Source organism: Chiloscyllium punctatum, chromosome 6 (assembly GCF_047496795.1).
Source record: "Chiloscyllium punctatum isolate Juve2018m chromosome 6, sChiPun1.3, whole genome shotgun sequence".
Lineage (NCBI taxonomy): Eukaryota > Metazoa > Chordata > Chondrichthyes > Orectolobiformes > Hemiscylliidae > Chiloscyllium > Chiloscyllium punctatum.
This window is the reverse complement of record NC_092744.1, coordinates 28,942,036-28,962,601: the sequence shown is the minus strand read 5'-3', so window position 1 is coordinate 28,962,601 and position 20,566 is coordinate 28,942,036. Positions and strand designations below refer to the sequence as shown.

Genomic DNA, 20,566 nt, shown 5'->3' with positions numbered 1-20,566 from the left:
AGTTCAACCCTGCCAAGTGTGAAGTTGTCCATTTTGGAAGAACAAATAAGAATGCGGAATACAGGGTTAATGGTAGGGTTCTTAGTCAGGTGGAGGAACAGAGGGATCTTGGGGTCTATGTACATAGATCTTTGAAGGTTGCCACTCAGGTGGATAGAGTTTGTAAGAAAGCCTATGGAGTATTATCGTTCATTAGCAGAGGGATTGAATTCAAGAGTCGTGAAGTGATGTTGCAGCTGTACAGGACTTTGGTTAGGCCACAGTTGGAGTACTGTGTGCAGTTCTGGTCGCCTCACTTTAGGAAAGATGTGGAAGCTTTGGAGAGGGTGCAGAGAAGATTTACCAGGATGTTGCCTGGAATGGAGAGTAGGTCGTACGAGGATAGGTTGAGAGTTCTCGGCCTTTTCTCGTTGGAACGGCGAAGGATGAGGGGTGACTTGATAGAGGTTTATAAGATGATCAGGGGAATAGATAGAGTAGACAGTCAGAAACTTTTCCCCCGGGTACAACAGAGTGTTACAAGGGGACATAAATTTAAGGTGAAGGGTGGAAGGTACAGGGGAGATGTCAGGGGTGGGTTCTTTACCCAGAGAGTAGTGGGGGCATGGAATGCGCTGCCCATGGGAGTGGTAGAGTCAGACTCATTGGCGACCTTTAAGCGGCATTTGGATAGGTACATGGATGGGTGCTTAATCTAGGTTAGAAGTTTGGCACAACATCGTGGGCCGAAGGGCCTGTTCTGTGCTGTATTGTTCTATGTTCTATGTTCTAAATATCTCAGCAAGAGGCCCAGCAATCACTTCTCTAGATTCCCACAGAGTTCTAGAGTACACCTGATCAGGTCCTGGGGATCTATCCACCTTTAACCATTTCAAGACATCCAGCACTTCCTCCTCTGTAATCTGGACATTTTGCAAGATGTCACCATCTATTTCCTTATAGTCTATATCTTCCATATCCTTTTCCACAGTAAATACTGATGCAAAATATTCATTTAGTATCTCCCCCATTTTCTGTGGCTCCACACAAAGACTGCCTTGCTGATCTTTGAGGGGCCCTGTTCTCTCCTCAGTTACCCTTTTGTCCTTAATATATTTGTAAAAACCCTTTTGATTCTCCTTATCTCTGTTTGTCAAAGCTATTTCATGTCCCCGTTTTGCCCTCCTAATTTCCCTCTTAAGTATACTCCTACTTTCTTTATACTCTTCTAAGGATTCACTTGATCTATCCTGTCTATACATGACATATGCTGCCTTCTTTTTCTTAATCAAACCCTCAATTTCTTTAGTCATCCAGCATTCCCTATACCTACCAGCCTTCCCTTTCACCCTGACAGGAATATACTTTTTCTGATGGTATTAGGGAAGAACTTTCAAAAGCTAATTGGGGGCAGATGTTCGCAGGGAAAGGGACGGCTAGAAAATGGGAAGCCTTCAGAAATAGTTATTAAGTTTGCAGCTGATACCAAAATTGGAGGTGTAGTGGACAGCAAAGGAGGTTACCTCAGATTACCTTGATCAGATGGGCCAATGGGCTGAGAAGTGGCAGGTGGAGTTTAATTTAGATAAATGTAAGGTGCTCCATTTTGGGAAAACAAATCTTAGCAGGACTAATACACTTAAGTATTGCTGAACAAAGAGATCTTGGAGTGCAGGTTCATAGCTCCTTGAAAGTGGAGTCGCAGGAAGATAGGATGGTGAAGGTGGCGTTTGGTATGCTTTTCTTTATTAGTCAGAGTATTGAGTGCAGGAGTTGGGAGATCATTTGGCAGCTGTACAAGACAATGGTTAGGCCACTTTTGGAATATTGCGTGCAAATCTCGTCTCTTTCCTATCGGAAGGATGTTGTCAAATTTGAAAGGGTTCAGAAAAGATTTACAAGGATTTTGCCAGGGTTGGAGGATTTGAGCTATAGGGAGAGGTTGAATAGGCTGGGGCTGTTTTCCCTGGAGCGTCGGAGGCTGAGGGGTGACCTTAGAGATTTATAAAATCATGAGGGACATGGATAGGATAAATAGACAAAGTCTCTTCCCTGGGGTCAGGGAGTCCAGAACTAGAGGCATAGGCTTAGGGTGAGAGATGAAAGATATAAAAGAGATCTAAGGGGCAACTTGTTCACACAGAGGAACGTGTATGGAATGAGCTACCAGAGGAAGTGGTGGAGGCTGGTACAATTGCAATATTTTAGAGGCATTTGGAAGGGTATATGAATAGGAAGGGTTTGGAGGGATATGGGTCGGGTACTGGCAGGTGGGACTAGATTGGGTTGGGATATCTGGTCGGCATGGACGAGTTGGACCGAAGGGTCTGTTTCCATGCTGTACCTCTCCAAGATTCTATGACTCTAAATTCAGCTAATCAGCTGACTACTGGGTGTAATGGTTATATCACAAGTCTAAAAATCTGAGACTCTGACTAATGTTCTGGATAAATAAATTTGAATCCCAATATGTAGATAGTGAATAATAAGTATTAATCTAAAAGTGAAAGCCAGCCTAAGAGCAACTTTGAAAACATTGTTCATTGTTGTGAAGAAAAACATAGAGTTCACAAATGTCCTTCAGGTAAGGAAATCTGCCATCCTTAATAGGTCTCATATAGATATGACTCCAGACCCACAGCAATGAGATTGACTCTTAATGGCCCTCTAAGTGGCTGACCAAATCTTTCAATACAAAGGCAATGGGGTTGGGCAACCGATGCCTGCCTTGTTGATCATGCCCACTGCCCATGTAAGAATAAAACATGTGCTTCCTGAGCTTTCTTTTAGAAAAGCTCTAGCTCTAGATGAAGTCTGCAAAAGTTGGATCATAGCCTCAACTACTGATTGGGCCCAAATGAAACCACGCAAAGCTAATTTCTTTAACAGTTAAAATCAAAGCAAAAATTCAAACTAGATAATTCAAGGGTTAAATTGGGAAATACTTATTTGTACAAAGGGGAGTGGAAATTTGGAACCTTGTTCCAAAAATCTTTTGAAATTGGGGTCAGTTACAAATTTCAAAACCGAGGTTGATCAACTTTGTTGGCGAAGGATTATGGAACTCAGAAGGGTAATTGGAGTAAGATACAGTTCACCATGAGCTAATGGAATAGCAGAACAGACTTGAGGGGTTGACTAGTTTTCTCTAGTATGGATGTTGGTTATGCTGGTTGTACTGAAACTCAACAATTAATTATATTCCAAAAAAATATAGAATATATTTTATCTTACTATGGAGGCTGATTCATCAAAGTTGTTGCCCCAGACGTAGACATTGGTTAATGTGTTGTTCGATTTCAAGGCATTTGCAAGTGCCATCAGTCCAATACCAGAAATATTATTCCTGGCTACAGATAATCTGATGGAACAAAACATATATACATATAATTCTATAAAAGGGTTTCAAAACTTTGAGCATGGCTACTTCACAATTTTATGAGTTAAGAACTATGACATTGATGAGGCTTTGGTGATGACAATACTCCTATGTTATGAGGCAACAATTACATTTATTTTGACCATGTATATTAGCTGGCATTTGTGTAGGCCCAAGCCTGAATGTTATGCAAGTCTTCCTGCATTTGGATATAGACTGCTTTATTAACTGAGGAGTTATGAAAGGTACTGAACATTGTGCTACCATCAGTGAACCATTTCATTTCTGACCATATGATGGAGGGAAGGTCATTAATGAAGCAGCTGAAGATGGCTGGGTCTAGGACATTACCGTGAGGAATTCCTGCAGAGATATTGTGGAGCTGAGATTATTGACACCCTACATCCATACTGATCTTCCTTTGTATTGGATAGGACTCCAACCAGAGGAGATTTCCTTCCTTTCTAATGTACTCCAGTTTTGCTATGGGTGTCTGTTGCTACACTTGATTCGATGTAGCCCCAGTGTCAAGGGTAGTCACTCTAACCTCATCCTTGGAATCCATCTTTTATCCATATTTAATTCAAAGCTGAAATTAGGTCAGAAACTGACTGGTCTTCACAGAACCCAAACTGAGAGTCAGTGAGCAGATTATTAGAAGCCACTGCTGTTCATTAGCACTGTTGATGACCCCTTCCATCACTTTATTGATGACTGAGAATAGACTGCTGGTGGCATAATTGTTTGCATTGTAGTTGTCCTACTTTTTTGTGTGCAGCACATACCTGGACGGATTTCCACATTGTCAAGTTGATACCAGTGCCGTGGCTGGACTGGAATTGCTTGGCTAGGGATGTGGCATTTCTGGGACAATAGTCTGCTGAACTGCAGCCTGGTGTTTTCGAGACCATAGTTCTATATCTTCAGATACGAATAAAAATGAATTGCTTTCACTTGAGTGAATAACCCCCAAGATCTGAGGCATTTTTTTCATGTAGAGATTGGACACAGTGAAGAAACAGACCATTCAAGCAATCTGGTCCTTCCTAGTCTTAATTCACGATGTGTAATGACATAATGTGGCTAAATAGTTTGAGGTGATGAATTTAGCTTCCTGTTGTTTTGGGGCATCGTTCAAATCCCATTGCTGCAAAGAACATTATGGTGATTTACTCTTCAACCGTTTCCTTTGGATGAGCAAGTGCTGGTTCTAATGTAATACGGTGTTGTCGGTGCCACTTAATTTTTGAGCAATGGGTCTAGAATTCGCAATCCAGTTTTGTGGTGGAGGAAGAAACCCTCAACTCATTTAAATGAAACTGGATCTGCAGCTGAAATCCTATGAACTGCAGGGCTAGGGACCAGGGTTGGAAAGCAAGATTAGATTGGGTGGCTTGTTCATTCACTCAGCATAGACTGATGGGCTAAATGATCTCTTTCCTTGTGATAACCTTTCAATGAATCTACGGAACCTCCTTCAAAGTCTCTTCCTTGCCCAATCAACATATTCACTAAATCTTTTCTTCCTTATGTTAATTTAGCATCTCCTTAAATGCAGTGACAATATTCACTTCAAACAACCGCTGTTCTACATTCTCACACATCTCTGGCAAAAGAAGTAAAGAAGAAAAGTTATATCGAACTTAAACCATCAACTGCTTCTCTCACCAGAGATACAGCCAGACCTGCTGAGTTTATCCAGCATTTTCTGTTTCCCCGCCTTATCTATTGGTTAATGAGTCAATATTCATGGCCTATGGTTCTGATTTCACCTACAAGTTAGATTAGATTAGATTCCCTACAGTGTGGAAACAGGCCCTTCAGCCCAACAAGTCCACACCGACCCTCCAAAGAGTAAACCATCTAGACCCATTTCCCTCTCACTAATGAACCTAACACTGTGGGCAATTTAGCATAGCCAATTCACCTGACTTGCACGTCTTTGGACTGTGGGAGGAAACTGGAGCACCCGGAGGAAACCCACGCAGACACGGGGAGAATGTGCAAACTCCATACAGACAGTCAGCTGAGGCTGGAATCAAACCGGGGACCCTGGTGCTGTGAGGCAGCAGAGCTAAACACTGAGCCACCACTGAGCATTTAACACTGTTCCCTCAGTTTGTGATTTTTCTCTCTCAGATGTTTCTCCAGCTTCGTGTCCTGACGAGATTGACTTATACATTCCAAGGTATCATGTTTCTTGTGACATGAATTCAGGGCTTTGGCTGTCTGCAGTTTGAGTTGTCACACCTGCTCCAGTTTAACCAGTTTTCATTGTATTCAAATCATTCACCTTTGAGGCTGAAGTAAACATCATCAATCTAGATAGACATTGGAAATTTTAGAGATAAAGCCTTCAGCCTTCTCTACCTATTGACTAGAATTGGAAGGCGGAATTTAATGGAACCCAGACAAAGCCGCTCAATTCTGCTGCTAATGTGCATTGGTGTCGGAGCTGTTGAAAGTGGTCAAATTAAGTAGCCGGCTTCATCCTGGAAGGTGTCAAGCTTCTTGAGTGTTGTTGGAGCTGCAGTCATCCAGGCAAGTGGGGTGTATTCCCTCATAATCCTGAGTTGTGCCTTTTAGATGGTGGACAGGCTTTGGAGAATCAGGAGATGAGTTACTCATCTGCAGGATTCATAGGAGAAAGTAGGGACTGCAGATGCTGGAGAGGCAGAGTTGAAAAATGTGGTGCTGGGAAAACACAGCAGGTCAGGCAACAACTGAGGAGCAGGAGAGACTACATTTTGGGCATAAGCCCCTTCATCAGGAATGATCGTTCTGGTAGGGGGGGAGGAGGAAGGAAAGGGGCTGAGAGATAAATAGCAGGGAGGGCGTAGGGTTAGGAGGATGGTAGCTGGGAGGAGGTGGGGGGTAATTGTGATAGATCAGGGGGTGGGAAGGTAGAGCGGATAGGTGAGAAATAAGGTGGACAGGTCAAGAGGGCAGTGCCGAGTTGGATCTGAGATGAGGTGGTGGGGGAGGGATGATTTGGAAATAGTGAAGTCAATGTTGATGCCATGTGGTTGAACGGTCCCAAGGTGGAAGACGTTCTTCCTCCAGGTGTCAGGTGGCTTGGATTTGGAGGTGGAGGAGACCCAGGACATGCATGTCATTGGGGGAATGGGAGGGGCAGTTGAAGTGGTCGGCCACAGGGAGGTGGGGTTGTTTGGTGCGTGTGTCCCAGAGATGTTCTCTGAAATACTCCGCAAGTTGGTGTCCTGTCTCCCCATAGCCTTTACAAGCACCTGTAGCCACAATATTAATATGGCAACTCCAGTTCAGTTTCATCTTTAACACTTGTTATTTCCACACTGGAATTCAGAGTGGCCCAGTGATTAATGGGAGTCTTATGGCTCACTGATGCCTCCTACAGGTCACCTAACAAATCTTATCAGGTTTAACCTATGGCCTCCATGGAGAGACAGCAAGCTAACGTTTTGAGTGTAGATGACTCTGACTTCAGCTCTGATGAAGAGTCACTCAGACTCGAAACATTAGCTTGCTCTCTCTCCATGAATGCTGTCTGACCCGCTGTGATTTCCAGCATTTGTTGTTTTCAGTACAGATTCCAGCATCAGCAGTAATTTGCTCTTACCTATGGCCTCGCTGGATGGGCACTGCATTGGATTAAGGAACTTGACAACATTAAAACAACTTCATGCCAACACCTCCATTGCCACCTCCCTCTGTAATGTCTATACTGCTTCCAATCACCTGTATCCCAGGATCCAATATTGATGCCTGTGCTGTCACTGGAATCATTATTCGACCTAGACAGCTGCCAGCATTAGTCACTAGTTGGCATTTGATTGGTCAGCAGGTCTTGAGGGCCCTATTTCCTCTCACAGGGTAGAGTGAGGTGATGAGGTTATCGTTGGACTATTAACCCAAAAACTCAGCTAATGTTCTGGGAGACAGGTTTGAATCCTGCCATGGCTGATGGTAGAATTTCAATTCAATAAAAGAAAAAAATAAAAGAAAACTTGAGAATCTATTGATGAGCATGAAACCATTGTCAATTGTCAAATAAACCCTATCTTTAATCTTCAAATGCAGAAGACCTTGACCTTCCTCACCTGATCTGGCCTATATGTGACTCCAGACTCACAGCAGCATGGTTGATTCTCAAGTGCCCTGTGAAATGGCCTAGCAATCCATTCAGGTCAAGGGCAGCTAGGGGTGGGCAATAAATGCTGGTCAGCCAATGATACCAGACAATGTCTCACAAGTGAATTCAAAGAACATGTTGACAATTTGATTGCTTGTTGATCATGTAATATCATTAGGCTTCCCCACAGAGATGACACAGTACTCCTGTCATTGTATCTGACTGAGGCAGAGGGCACTCCATCATGGGAAGTAAATCCGGGCCAATTTTCTTTAATTAGTTATTCCCAATTAATCAAACTATATATATTCTTTAAATTCACTGTGCCCACACCTGCATACATACAAAAAAAAGGAAAGAAAATATAGAACCAGGAGATGAGCATCTCCTTGGTTCAGGGACTGACTCTGAGCTGGCTGGCTACAGCCAGTGTACTATGCATATGTAAATAAAGGGTGACTTGGTGATGGGATATGAGCTTCTGTGCAGTTACTTTAATGCTAAATGCCTCAGTGGTGATGGGAGGAAACAGTATGCACCTGAAGAATATTTGCTTGCAACAGTCATCTTGGAGTTGGGGTTAGCATTTCTGTTATCATGCCTCTATTTGGGAAGCTTGACTTGTTTGATCCTGCTGTTGAAGACTGGGCCCAGTATGTGGAAAGAATGTGATTTTTTTTCCGAGCAAATGACATCAGAGCAGATTATAAAAAAATCTCTTTAAACTGTTTATTTATGGGATCTGGATGTTGCTGATTGGACCAGCATGTATTGCCTATCCTTAATTGTCCTGGAGAAAGAGGTAGTGAGCTGCCTTCAGGAACTGTCACAGTGCTTGTGGTGGAGGTACAACTGCAGTGTTGTCAGAGAGGGAATTCCTGCATTTGAGCCGGTGACACTGAAGAAACAGCGATATATTTCAAAGTTTGAATAATGAGTGGCATGGAAGAGAACTTGAAGGGGGTGGTGTTCCTTCTCCTTGTCCTAGATGGTAGTGGTCATGGGTTCAGAAGATGATATCTCAGGAGTCTGGGGTGAATTTCTGTGGTGTATTTTAGAGAGGTGCATATTGCTGCTCCTGAGCATCGGTGGTAGAGGGAGTGAATGCTTAAAGATGTGGTACCACGAATGTAGTACCAATCAGATCAGGCATGGTTCAAGGAGCAGGAGAATCAGCGTTTTGGGCATAAGCCCTTCATCAGGAATGAGGCTTGTGGGCCGGGGGTGCTGAACGATAATTTGGGGGGTGGTTGGGGTTGGGGGGAAAGATAGCTGGAAATGTGATAGGTAGATGAAGGTGGGGGTGAAAGCGATAGGTCGGAGAGGAGGGTGGAGCAGATAGGTGGGATGCAAGATGGACAGGTCAAGAGGGGTGTGCTGAGTTGGAGGCTTGGGACTGGAATAAGGTGTGGGCAGGGGAAATGAGGAAACTTGTGAAATCCACATTGACCCCATGTGGTTGCAGGGTCCCAAGGTGGAAGATGAGGCGTTCTTCCTCCAGGAGTCAGGTGGTTAGGGTTTGGTGATGGAGGAGGCCCAGGACCTGCATGTACTTGGTGGAGTGGGAGGGACAGTTGGAGTGTTCAGCCACAGGGCGGTGGGGTTGGTTGGTGCGGGTGTCCCAGAGATGTTCTCTGAAATGATCCTCAAGTTGGCGTCCTGTCTCCCTGATGCAGTGGAGACCACATCGGTTCAGTAGATGACATGTTGAAGTAGGTAAATTTCTGTCAGTTGTAGAAGGATCCTTTTGGGCCTTGGACAGAAGTGAGGGGGGAGGTGTGGGCATAGGTCTTGCACTTCCTGCAGTGACAGGGGAAGGTGCTAGGAGTGGGTGGTGGGCTGGTGGGGCAGCGTGGATTGGACAAGGGAGTCGCAGAGGGTAAAATCTCTCTGAAATGCAGATAGGGGTGGGGAGGGAAATATATCCCAAGTGGTAGAGTCTGTTTGCAGGTGGTGGAAGATGATGCAACATATCCGGAAGTTGGTGGGGTGAAGGTGAAGACCAGAGCATTTGTCCTTGTTGCGATTGGAGGGATGGGGTTCAAGAGCAGAGGTGAAGGAAGTGGAGAAGATGTGCTGGAGGGTATTGTCAACCATGTGGGAGGGGAAACTGCCATCTTTGAAGAAGGAGGCCATCTAGGATGTCCAATGGTGGAATTGGTCCTCCTGCTCCCAGGGAGGTTGCCTCATCTTCCACCTTGGACCCTGCAACCACAAGGGATCAATGTGGATTTTGCCAGTTTCCTTATTTCCCCTCCCCCCATTTTATCCCAGACCCTAGCCTCCAACTCAGCACTGCCCTCTTGACCTTTCCATCTTCCTTCTCACCTACCCGCTCCCCCCTCCTCGCCAACCTATCGCTTTGACCTCCACCTTCATCTACCTATCACATTCCCAGCTACCTACCCCCTGCTCCACCCCCTTCCCATTTATCTCTCAGCCCCCGACCCAAAAGCCTTATTTCTGATGAAGGGCTTATGCCCGACTCATGGATTCTTCTGCTCCTCAGATGCTGCTTGACTGGCTGTGCTTTTCCAGCACCAGACTCTTGACACTGATCTCCAGCGTCTGAAGTCCTCACTATCTCCCTGTGGTACTAATCAACCAGACTACTATATCATGGATGACATTGACTTTCTTCAGTATTGTTAGAGTTGCACTCTTTCAGATTCCTGAATTGTGCCTTGTAGAGAGTTTAAAAAAAAATGGGGAGTCAAGAGCTGCATAATGAGCTGCAGGATTTCTAGCCCATGACCTGCTCTTGTAGCCATCATATTCAAATAACTTGTCGAGATTGGATTCTGGTCAATGGTATCCCCCAGGATATTTATATTTTAAATTGTTCTCTGGCAATTTAATTTTCTTTGGTCTCTGCTTTAATCTATCTTTCTCTTTCATTTATAGCTTTAATATTTGAGTAATTTTGGACTCTCTTCTTTCCCTATGTTCTCATATACAATGTAAAAAGATGCACCATTGTCCTTCAGTGACCTTCTAGCCTATTTATACTGAAGGTGTGTATTAATCTGTGTTTGTTCCTTAGCCTCATTTCTCCAAGGGAAGTTCCTTGATGCTGGATTAATCTGTTGACCAGATTAGATTAGAGTACAGACTCACGCTAAAAGCTGATCATTCCTGTAGCGAAGAGCATCACTGATGAAAACCAGTCCATCGTCCTCAATTCTGTTGGCAGCCAAATCCAGGATCTTCAAGGGAGTGTTGCGTTTCAGTAGCTCAGCCAAAGACTTTGCTCCATCAGAGGATATCTGGTTACTGACACAACACATGAAATGATCTGTATATGCTATACATTGGAGGTAAATTAAATTAGATTCCCTACAGTATGGAAACAGGCCCTCCAGCTCAACCAGTCCACACCAATCTTCTGAGGAGTAACCCACCCAGATCCATTTCCGTCTGACTAATGCACGTAACACTATGGGCAATTTAGCATGGCCAATTCACCTGACCTGCACATCTTTGGACTGTGGGAAGAAACCGGAGCACCCAGAGGAAACCCACGCAGACACAGGGAGAATGTGCAAACTCCACACAGACAGTCACCTGAGGCTGGAATCAAACCTGGGACCCTGGTGCTGTGAGGCAGCAGTGCTAACCACTGAGCCACCGTACCGCCCTATATGATATTCTTTATACACAGCCCAATGTCTGTGTATTCTCTCAACCCACCTACAGGTATAAGTGTTAAGGAGAATTCTAAATGAGGAGGGAGGTAGAGATAAATTTGAGGTGGTCTTAGACTAGGGACCAGTTCTGATCAGCAGCAGCTGTGAATGGCGATACTGTATGTCGAGGTGCAGGCAGTAGACCTTTGGATGAGCTTGAATTTACAGAGGATGCAGAGCAGGATTCTGGTCAGAAGGGCAACAGAACAGGAACACTAGAGGTAACAAAAGCATAGATGATAGTTTCAGCAGCAGGTGAGCTGAGACAGGGCAGAGACAGGGGATTCTACAGATTGGGAATAGACAACATTGTTGATGGTTAGAATGTTGCTGAGCCCAGACTAGAGGGCATAGGTTTAGGATGAGAGAGGAAAGATATAAAAGAGACCAAATGGGCAACTCTTTCACACAGAGGGTAGTACGTGTATGGAATGAGCTGCCAGAGGAAGTGGTAGAGGCTAGTATAATTGCAATATTTAAAAGGCATCTGGATGGGTATATGAATAGGAAGGGTTTGGAGGGATATGGGCCGGGTGCTGGCAGGTGGGACTAGATTGAGTTGGGATATATGGTTGGCATGGATGAGTTGGACCAAAGGTCTGTTTCCGTGCTGTACATCTCTATGACTCAATGACACTATGACTCTATCTAAACTACTGGGTGCATTGTAGGCCAACTAGTGGGTAAGATAGAGAGCAACAAATTTGCAGGGAAATGGAAGATAGATGCAATACTATCGATTATTGGAGCTGCACCTATCCAGGTACGTGGCGAATATTCCACCGTACTCCTGACTTTAGATGGTGGGCAGGCTTTCGGGAGGTGAAGATGTTAGTTATCAGTCAGAAGAGCTTTATGCATCTGACCTGTTCTTATAGCCACAATATTTCCATGGTTAGTCCAATTCAGTTTTTTGGTCAATGGTAACCCTCTGGATATTGAAATTGGAGATTTCATTGATGGGTGGTAAAAGGACCAAATAAAGTGAAAACATTTTCAACCACGTTGTCACCATTCTACCAGCTGCAGATGCCTCTGTTATGCAATTGTAATTATTTGCTTAAATGTCCTCCCTCAGCACTATACAATAACAAATTATAGAATACATCAGTAAATAAGGAGGTTATTTGGCCCACCAACCAGCTATTAATTGAATTGGAAAAGGCCAATGGAGATTTTACCAGTGGAGATCAAGGAGTCGAAGACTGTGGTTAAGAACCAGTTTGTCACAAATTTGCTGAATGCCAAAGTTTCTCATTCCCATTTTTACTAAATGCAACTCCTGAAGAGTTTGGTTAACTTGAAGCATATGGGCCATGTGGACAGTGGCTTCTTCCTACAAAAAAAACAAAAGCAAGAAATTCTGGTGGGCATATTAATCAATACTAAGGAATATTAATCAATACTAAGGAATATTAATCAATACTAAGGAATATTAATCAATACTAAGTAATGAGGGCAGTGCAGTGGATGACACCTACATGGATTTTCATAAGGAATTTAACAAGGTTCCACGTGACAGCTTGGTCAGAAATGTAAAGATGGGATACAGGGAATGTGGTGAGCATGGTACAAAATTAGCTCAGCAACAGGAAACAAAGGGTAACGGTCAACGGATGTTTTTGTGAGTGGAAAGTAGATTCCAATGGTGTTCTTATGTTGGATCCCTTGCTGTTTATGGTTTATCATTGGTGATTTGGATTTAAATGTGATGGGAGGCATGATTGGGAATTTGACCATGCAGAAGATAAAGTGGAGGATAGCTATTAACTCCAGATTAATATCGATGTTTTAGCTGAGTAATAGAGAAGTGGGAAATAAGAGTCAATCTGGAGATATATGCTGTAATGCATTTATGGAGGGCACACAAAGCAAGTTAATAATAATAAACAGGAGAATATTGAATGGGGTAGAGACAGTAGGACACCTTAGACTGCAAGTCCACAAGTTCTCCAGGACAAGTAGATAAAGTGATTAACAAAACATATCAAATACTTTTCTTTATTGGCCAGGTATTTAATACAAAAGAAGGGATATAATACCGGAACTATATAACATTTCATGTATAGTTTTGGCCATTATACTGCAGGAAGGACATAATTTATCCTGAAAAAAAAGTGCAGATTCACAAGAATGTTGCCAGGGATTGAAATTGCAGCAATGAGGAAAGATTGAAAAGACAAGGGTTTTTTTCTTACAACAGAAAAAGCTAAAAGGTGACTTAATTGAGGTTTACAAAATAATGAAGATCTTGGATGGAGGAGACCGGTAACACCTGTTTACTTTAGTGGAGAGATCAATTGCTGGGGTGAGATGTAAGGTGTGTCATTTTAATATCATTTATTGATTGGTGTATTGTCACATGTACTGAGATACAGAAAAAAATGCTGTTTTGTATGCAATACAGGCAGCTCATACCATACAAAGTGCATCAGAATAGCAGGAAGAGTGCAGAATACAGTAGTGTTACAGCAGCAGAGAAGGTGCAAAGCGAGGTCAGAATTAACATTTGAGAGGTCTGTTCAAAAGCAGAATGTGAGGTTTGGTTTATGTCAGTTAAAGGGTTTAATGATTAACTTATAAATATCTAGCACTGTATCTCACACTGCACACACAGCCACTGCTGTGCCATTTACAAACCTCTTCTCCCACTGCTTGCACAAAGCAGCAATGGAAGGACCACACATAATGAATTGCAGTAACTTCTGTTTAAAAGTGCAGCAATTCCTTTCAAAATCTTTGATTTTTAAAACAGTCTTTTTTTTCACTTTGAATTGATAACCAAAAGAACAGAAAATGAAATTATTGACAAGCAAATATTTCTGTCACCATGGTGATTTATTTTAAAATACAATATGGGACAGACTTTCTAGGGTTTTGTTTTCATTGGGTGAGCTTTATAAGCAGAGTTAAAAGTTCAGCAGTAAGTTTTGATTAGGAAGTTCCAGAATTTTTTTATTTTGGTTTACGAGAAACTACCATAGCTTAAAGAAAGCCGTTTTCAATTCAAGTTTGCAGAGACTTGGCTGCAGTTTGATGTGTAAAGCAGTGTCTCCTGAAGATTTAGAACTGCTCAGAAACAGGTTACCTCAATGTAAGGAGTTTAGTTGAACATTCAAGATCAGAAAGGTTTGGTTAAAATCCTGAAGGGATTACTTGAAGCTGAGAAAATCTAAACACAGTTGCATTAAGACTCAAGGAACAGGCTGTCAGGTTATTGAGACTTGGAGTTGAAGGTGATGAATGTGATGCCAACCAGGCTGCTTTGTCATGGATGGTATCAAACTTCTTGAGTGTTTTTGGAGCTGCACTATTATTGACAAGTGGGGATTCCATTACACTCCTGACATGTAGATTGCATTTTCTCTGTTTGTTGCAGGGAGAAGATAGACTGAGGAAAGATCGGGTCACCAGCAGCTCAATAGCTCTCTCTCTGTGTTCTTTGTAGTAAACCACTTTAAGCCTGAACAAAACCAGTTTATCTTTCATGATTTGGAGATACCAGTATTGGACTGGGGTGTACAAAGTTAAAAATCACACAACAGGTCCAACAGGTTTAATTGGAAGCACTAGCTTTCGGAGCGACGCTCCTTCATCAGGTGATAGTGGAGGACACAGTTGTAAGGCACAGAATTTGTAGCAAAAGTTTACAGTGTGATGTAACTGAAAGTATACGTTGAAAAATACCATGATTGTTGTCTCTTTTCTGTTAGAATGACCATGTTAGTTCCAGTTCTTTCATATGTAAATCACAAAACATTTTTTTACAAGTTACATTCACACACACACACAAACCCACATGCACACATACACATATACATTTTTGGGGTGAACTTGTACTTGCAGAGTTACATTGTATTTTGCTCAAAAACTGCATGGATCCATTAAAATTCTATTAATTCATTTTTAGATTAGAATCAGTCTAAACATTCTGGAACAGACAGCAGCACACGGGGCTGGCACCTTCAACACATTATCTGGGCTGTCACCAATTGTTAAAATTCACCTGAGAATGTAACTTTTAAAAAATGTTTTGTGATTTACATATGAGAGACTTAACAAACAATCAAGGTATTTTTCAATGTATAATTTCAGTTACATCACACTGTAAACTTTTGCTATAAATTCTGTGTCTTACAACTGTGTACTCCACAACCATCTGATGAAGGAGCAGTGCTCCAAAAGCTAGTGCTTCCAATTAAACTTGTTGGACTATAATCTGGTGTTGTGTGATTTTTAAGTTTATCTTTCCTTTGATTGATGCTGCAAATTAGGACTTTGAATTATCTAAGTCAGAAACCTTACATAAGTGAAACAAGCAGCATGTGCCCCTTGTATTTGAAAAAAAATTAAGATTGAGGAGAAATCTTTAAATCAGCAAGAATCAACCCACAGACTTTGTGAATAAGGAGTGTGCTTTTCAGTTTTCCTCTGACCATGTGACCTTTTTTAACCTTTGTTATGTTTATTCCTGTCTGGTGTAAGAGAAAGTTTGAAGTGGTTTAGGTTTTAATTTGTGGAGCTTACTTAATTAAATTTAATTGCTTATCTGTAGCTACAGTCTAGTGACCTCTAATAAGTAGTGATTTCTTGCTAAGTACGAAAACCTGAACCATGCTTTCTTTCATAGAGTCGTAGACATGTACAGAGCTGAAAATGTGTTGCTGGAAAAGCGCAGCAGGTCAGGCAGCATCCAAGGAGCAGGAGAATCGACGTTTCGGGCATGAGCCCTTCTTCAGGAATGAGGAAATTGTGCCAAGCAGGCTAAGATAAAAGGTAGGGAGGAGGGACTTGGGGGAGGGGCGTTGGAAATGCGATAGGTGGAAGGAGGTTAAGATGAGGGTGATAGGCCGGAGTGGGGGTGGGGGCGGAGAGGTCAGGAAGAAGATTGCAGGTTAGGAAGGTGGTGCTGAGTTCGAGGGTTGGGACTGAGACAAAGTGGGGGGAGGGGAAATGAGGAAACTGGAGAAATCTGAGTTCATCGCTTGTGGTTGGAGGGTTCCTAGGTGGAAGATGAGGTGCTCTTCCTCCAACCGTCGTGTTGCTATGGTCTGGCGATGGAGGAGTCCAAGGACCTGCATGTCATTGGTGGAGTGGGAGGGGGAGTTGAAGTGTTGAGCCATGGGGTGGTTGGGTTGGTTGGTCTGGGTGTCCTAGAGGTGTTCTCTGAAACATTCCACAAGTAGGCGGCCTGTCTCCCCAATGTATAGGAGGCCACATTCGGGTGCAGCGGATGCAGTAAATGATGTGTGTGGAGGTGCAGGTGAATTTGTGGTGGATATGGAAGAATCTCTTGGGCCTTGGAGGGAAGTAAGGGGGAAACGTGTGGGCGCAAGTTTTGCATTTCCTGCGGTTGCAGGGGAAGGTGCCGGGAGTGGAGTTTGGGTTGGTGGGGGGTGTGGACCTGACGAGGGAGTCACGGAAGGAGTGGTCTTTTCGGAACGCTGATAGGGGAGGGGAGGGAAATATATCCCTGGTAGTGGGGTCCGTTTGGAGGTGGCGGAAATGACGACGCATGATACGATGTATATGGAGGTTGGTGGGCTGGTAGGTGAAGACCAGTGGGGTTCTGTCCTGGTGGCGATTGGAGGGGTGGGGCTCAAGGGCGGAGGAGGGGGAAGTGGAGGAGATGTGGTGGAGAGCATTGACGATCACGTCGGGGGGGGAAATTGCGGTCTTTGAAGAACTGGGCCATCTGGGTTGTACGGTATTGGAACTGGTCCTCCTGGGAGCAGATGCGGCGGAGACGAAGGAATTGGGAATATGGGATGGCGTTTTTACAGCGGGCAGGGTAGGAGGAGGTGTAGTCTAGGTAGCTGTGGGAGTCGGTCGGTTATAGTAAATGTCCGTATTGATTCGGTCGCCTGAGATAGAAATGGAGAGGTCTAGGAAGGGGAGGGAGGAGTCTGAGATGGTCCAGGTAAATTTGAGGTCGAGGTCGAAGGTGTTGATAAAGTGGATGAACATAGACATGTTCAGCATTGAAACAGACCCTTCGGTTCAACCCGTCCATGCCAACCAGATATCCCAACCCAATCTAGTCCCACCTGCCAGCACCCGGCCCATATCCCTCCAAACCCTTCCTATTCATATACCCATCCAAATGCCTTTTAAATGTTGCAATTGTACCTGCCTCCACCACTTCCTCTGGCAGCTCATTCCATATATATACCATCCTCTGCGTGAAAAATTTTCCCCTTAGGTCTCTTTTATATCTTTCCCCTCTCACCCTAAACCTATGCCCTCTACTTCTGGACTCCCCAATCCCAGGGAAAAGACTTTGTCAATTTATCCTATCCATGCCCCTCATAATTTTGCAAACCTCTATAAGGTCACCCCTCAGTCTCCGACGCTCCAGGGAAAACAGCCCCAGCCTGTTCAGCCTCTCCCTGTAGCTCAGATCCTTCAACCCTTGCAACATCCTTGTAAATCTTTTCTGAACCCTTTCAAGTTTCACAACATCGTTCCGATTGGAAGGAGACCAGAATTGCACGCAATATTCCAACAGTGGCCTAACCAATGTCCTGTACAGCCGCAACATGACCTCCCAACTCCTGTACTCAATACTCTGACCAATAAAGGAAAGCATATCAAACACCTTCTTCACTATCCTATCTACCTGTGATTCTACTTTCAAGGAGCTATGAATCTGCACTCCAAGGTCTCTTTGTTCAGCAACACTCCCTAGGACCTGACCATTAAGTGTATAAGTCCTGCTAAGATTTGCTTTCCCAAAATGCAGCACCTCGCATTTATCTGAATTAAAATCCATCTGCCACTTCTCAGCTCATTGGCCCATCTGGTCCAGATCCTGTTGTAATCTGAGGTAACCCTCTTCGCTGTCCACTACACCTCCAATTTTGATGTCATTTGCAAACTTACTAACTGTATCTCTTATACTCATCTGAAAATGAGGTAGTTTGGGAATTTTGCATATTTGTTTTGAAAGCTTTAACTTTTGTCACAACTCCAGGAATAATGGGGTTTGACTTCCAGAGGAATACCCCAGTGAGCTTACATAGTTGTTGGTGGGCAGGCAGGAGATCCCTGACATTGATATCTGGACATTAATCCATAGACTTTTCATCCATAGTCCATTTAGGGGCAGCACGGTGGCTCAATGGTTAGCACTACTGCCTCACAGCGCCAGGATCTCAGGGTCGACTTCAGCCTTGGGTGACTGTGTGGAGTTTGCACATTCTCCCTGTGTCTGCCTGGGTTTCCTCCGGGTGCTCCGGTTTCCTCCTGCAGTCCAAAGATGTGCAGGCCAGGTGAATTGGCCATGCTAAATTGCCCATAGTGTTAGGTGCATTAGTCAGAGGGAAGTGGATCTGGGTGGGTTACTCTTCAGAAGGTCAGCATGGACTGGTTGGGCCGAAGGGCCTGTTTCCACACAGTAGTGAATCTAATCAGTTCAATTAACTACTTGTTTAGGACTGAAGATCTGCTAGTTCCCACTCCCCTACAACCATGCTTCTATTGCTGCTTCAACTTGTAGCCATGTAGGCAGCACTTATAATGAGTCACTTGCTTCAAAATGCGCAGCAATCTTTCAACAACCTTTGGTTCTTAAAACTGTTCTCTTTTACATTTTAGATAAGTGACAAACCCAGTCCCTCTTGGAAACCAGTAGAAGTCTTTGGAAAAAGGAAGGTTGAGAAGAAACCTCAAATATGTGTTTTTGCACATTAACATGCAACACACTGGCTGCAGTCCTCAGCGTCAATACTGAGGGTTTCTGACATCTGAGGGTATCAGTAGTCAAAGATACTGGATCAAAAATACTGAAAATAAAAGAAGGATACAAACTATTGCATGTTCTCAAATTTGAACAAAGCAAACTGCATTTGTGAACCGAGTGAGATGGATTGGTAAATTAGATTCTAGAATATGACAATAGATAAACAATGGCAAACGGTTCAATAATCAACCCATGATTTGCAATAAGAATACATTCCATGAATAATAAGCCAACAGGAATATGGCAACGAAGACTTTCCACTAGTACCTGAATGGTGTGAATGATAGGACGACCTACATCAATGGCTCTGAGAGTTTTGTTGTGGTGCAGAACTGTTGCTAAGGCAATTAGACTTTGAGTTTCCTGAAAACACAGAATGAAAAACATCATAAAATTCCATACAAAAATTAATCTATGCTGCAGAAAACATAATTCCAACAAGGAAATAAAATAAAAGAACTTGATCTAGCTTGAAAGATGGATACTTCTATAGCAACCATTCATGAAAATGTTTCAATATTATCTAAAATCTTCACAGTTCATGGGAGGTGGTGGATAACGTCACTGGATTAGTAATAGCAAAACTCAGGCTAAGGTCTAGAGACCATGGGTTCAAATTCCACCATGACAGATGGGAGAATTTAAATTCAATTGATAAATTTGGAATTGAAATTATTCTAATAGTCAGCGTAAAGTCGATTATTGCTAAAACCCATCAGCTTGTGACTTCAGACAGTAAGGTAGTTGATTCCTAACTGACCGCTGAAAAGGCCTAGAAAGTGACTCAGGGTTATATCATATTAATCTAAAGCTTCAGAAAAGGAATGAAAACCAGTATCAGTCAAGGCACTGGAAGTAACTAATATAACTCCATTGCCCCTACAAAGACTTCCTTCCTAATCTCTAGGAACTTAAACAAAATTTGGAAGAATCTTCTATAGACCAGTCAAGCAACAAACAGACATAATTAGAATCACAGAGGTTATGCTCATATTTCATCATTTTTGTAGACTTGAGTCTGAAGGGTTGTGGGGATAACTTGTTTTAAAGCTACAATGTAAAGTCACATTGGAATTTTTTTTTAAAAATAAGGCATTTCCTGGAAAGCATTCAACTCCAGCTATTGCTGGCCTTAATTGCTTGAACTAATTTTATGAAAATGAATTTGATCGGTTTACGGCTTTTGTTTTGGTTTCGTGGGCATTTTTCAATCAAATTGCCTTTGGCAATTGCTTTGACTATTCAGGGGGTGGAACATTTATCCTTGGGTGATTTGGAAAAAAATACAAGGCAAAGTTATTAGAATTTGGTAGACAAAGTTGAAATTGAGATTTAAAGCCAGCTAAGAAATCAGATGTATTTGAGGTAATAGCACAACATTTAGTATAAGAACTGGAAAGCAAACCGAATAGCAATTTAGGTGAGTTAACAAGAATTCAACTTAAACAGGCAAGAGAATTAGACATGAAAAAGCTTGAATTTGGAAGAGAAGTTTGGAATTCAAAGACAGTACCTTCCAAACTGACCACCACTATAATCAAGAAGTGGATACTTGAGAATACCATCAGCTGCAAGATTCCCACGTTACTCACCATCCTGACTTGGAACCATGTGTCACTAGATCAAAATCCTGAACCTGCCCCCCTAACAGCATTGTGGGTGTCTCTACA

The 20,566-nt window shown here is 43.0% G+C and overlaps 1 protein-coding gene and 1 long non-coding RNA gene across 2 annotated transcripts in view; one reads left to right on the top strand and one right to left on the bottom strand.

Moving 5' to 3' along the window:
• The window catches only part of lrrc34 (leucine rich repeat containing 34), a 57,353-nt gene that overhangs the window by 6,294 nt on the left and 30,493 nt on the right, over nucleotides 1-20,566 (bottom strand). Inside the window, exons 7-10 of the mRNA XM_072572217.1 lie at nucleotides 19,164-19,259; nucleotides 12,337-12,491; nucleotides 10,587-10,742; nucleotides 3,214-3,340 (exon numbers count right to left, since the gene is read on the bottom strand). Coding sequence (XP_072428318.1) covers nucleotides 3,214-3,340; nucleotides 10,587-10,742; nucleotides 12,337-12,491; nucleotides 19,164-19,259 — 534 coding nt within the window. The remainder of the gene's footprint in view (nucleotides 1-3,213; nucleotides 3,341-10,586; nucleotides 10,743-12,336; nucleotides 12,492-19,163; nucleotides 19,260-20,566) is intronic.
• On the top strand, nucleotides 5,700-19,275 carry LOC140478813 (uncharacterized). The gene is made up of 3 exons (XR_011960874.1): nucleotides 5,700-5,899; nucleotides 15,786-15,931; nucleotides 18,752-19,275. It is a non-coding gene; the product is annotated as an uncharacterized lncRNA (long non-coding RNA).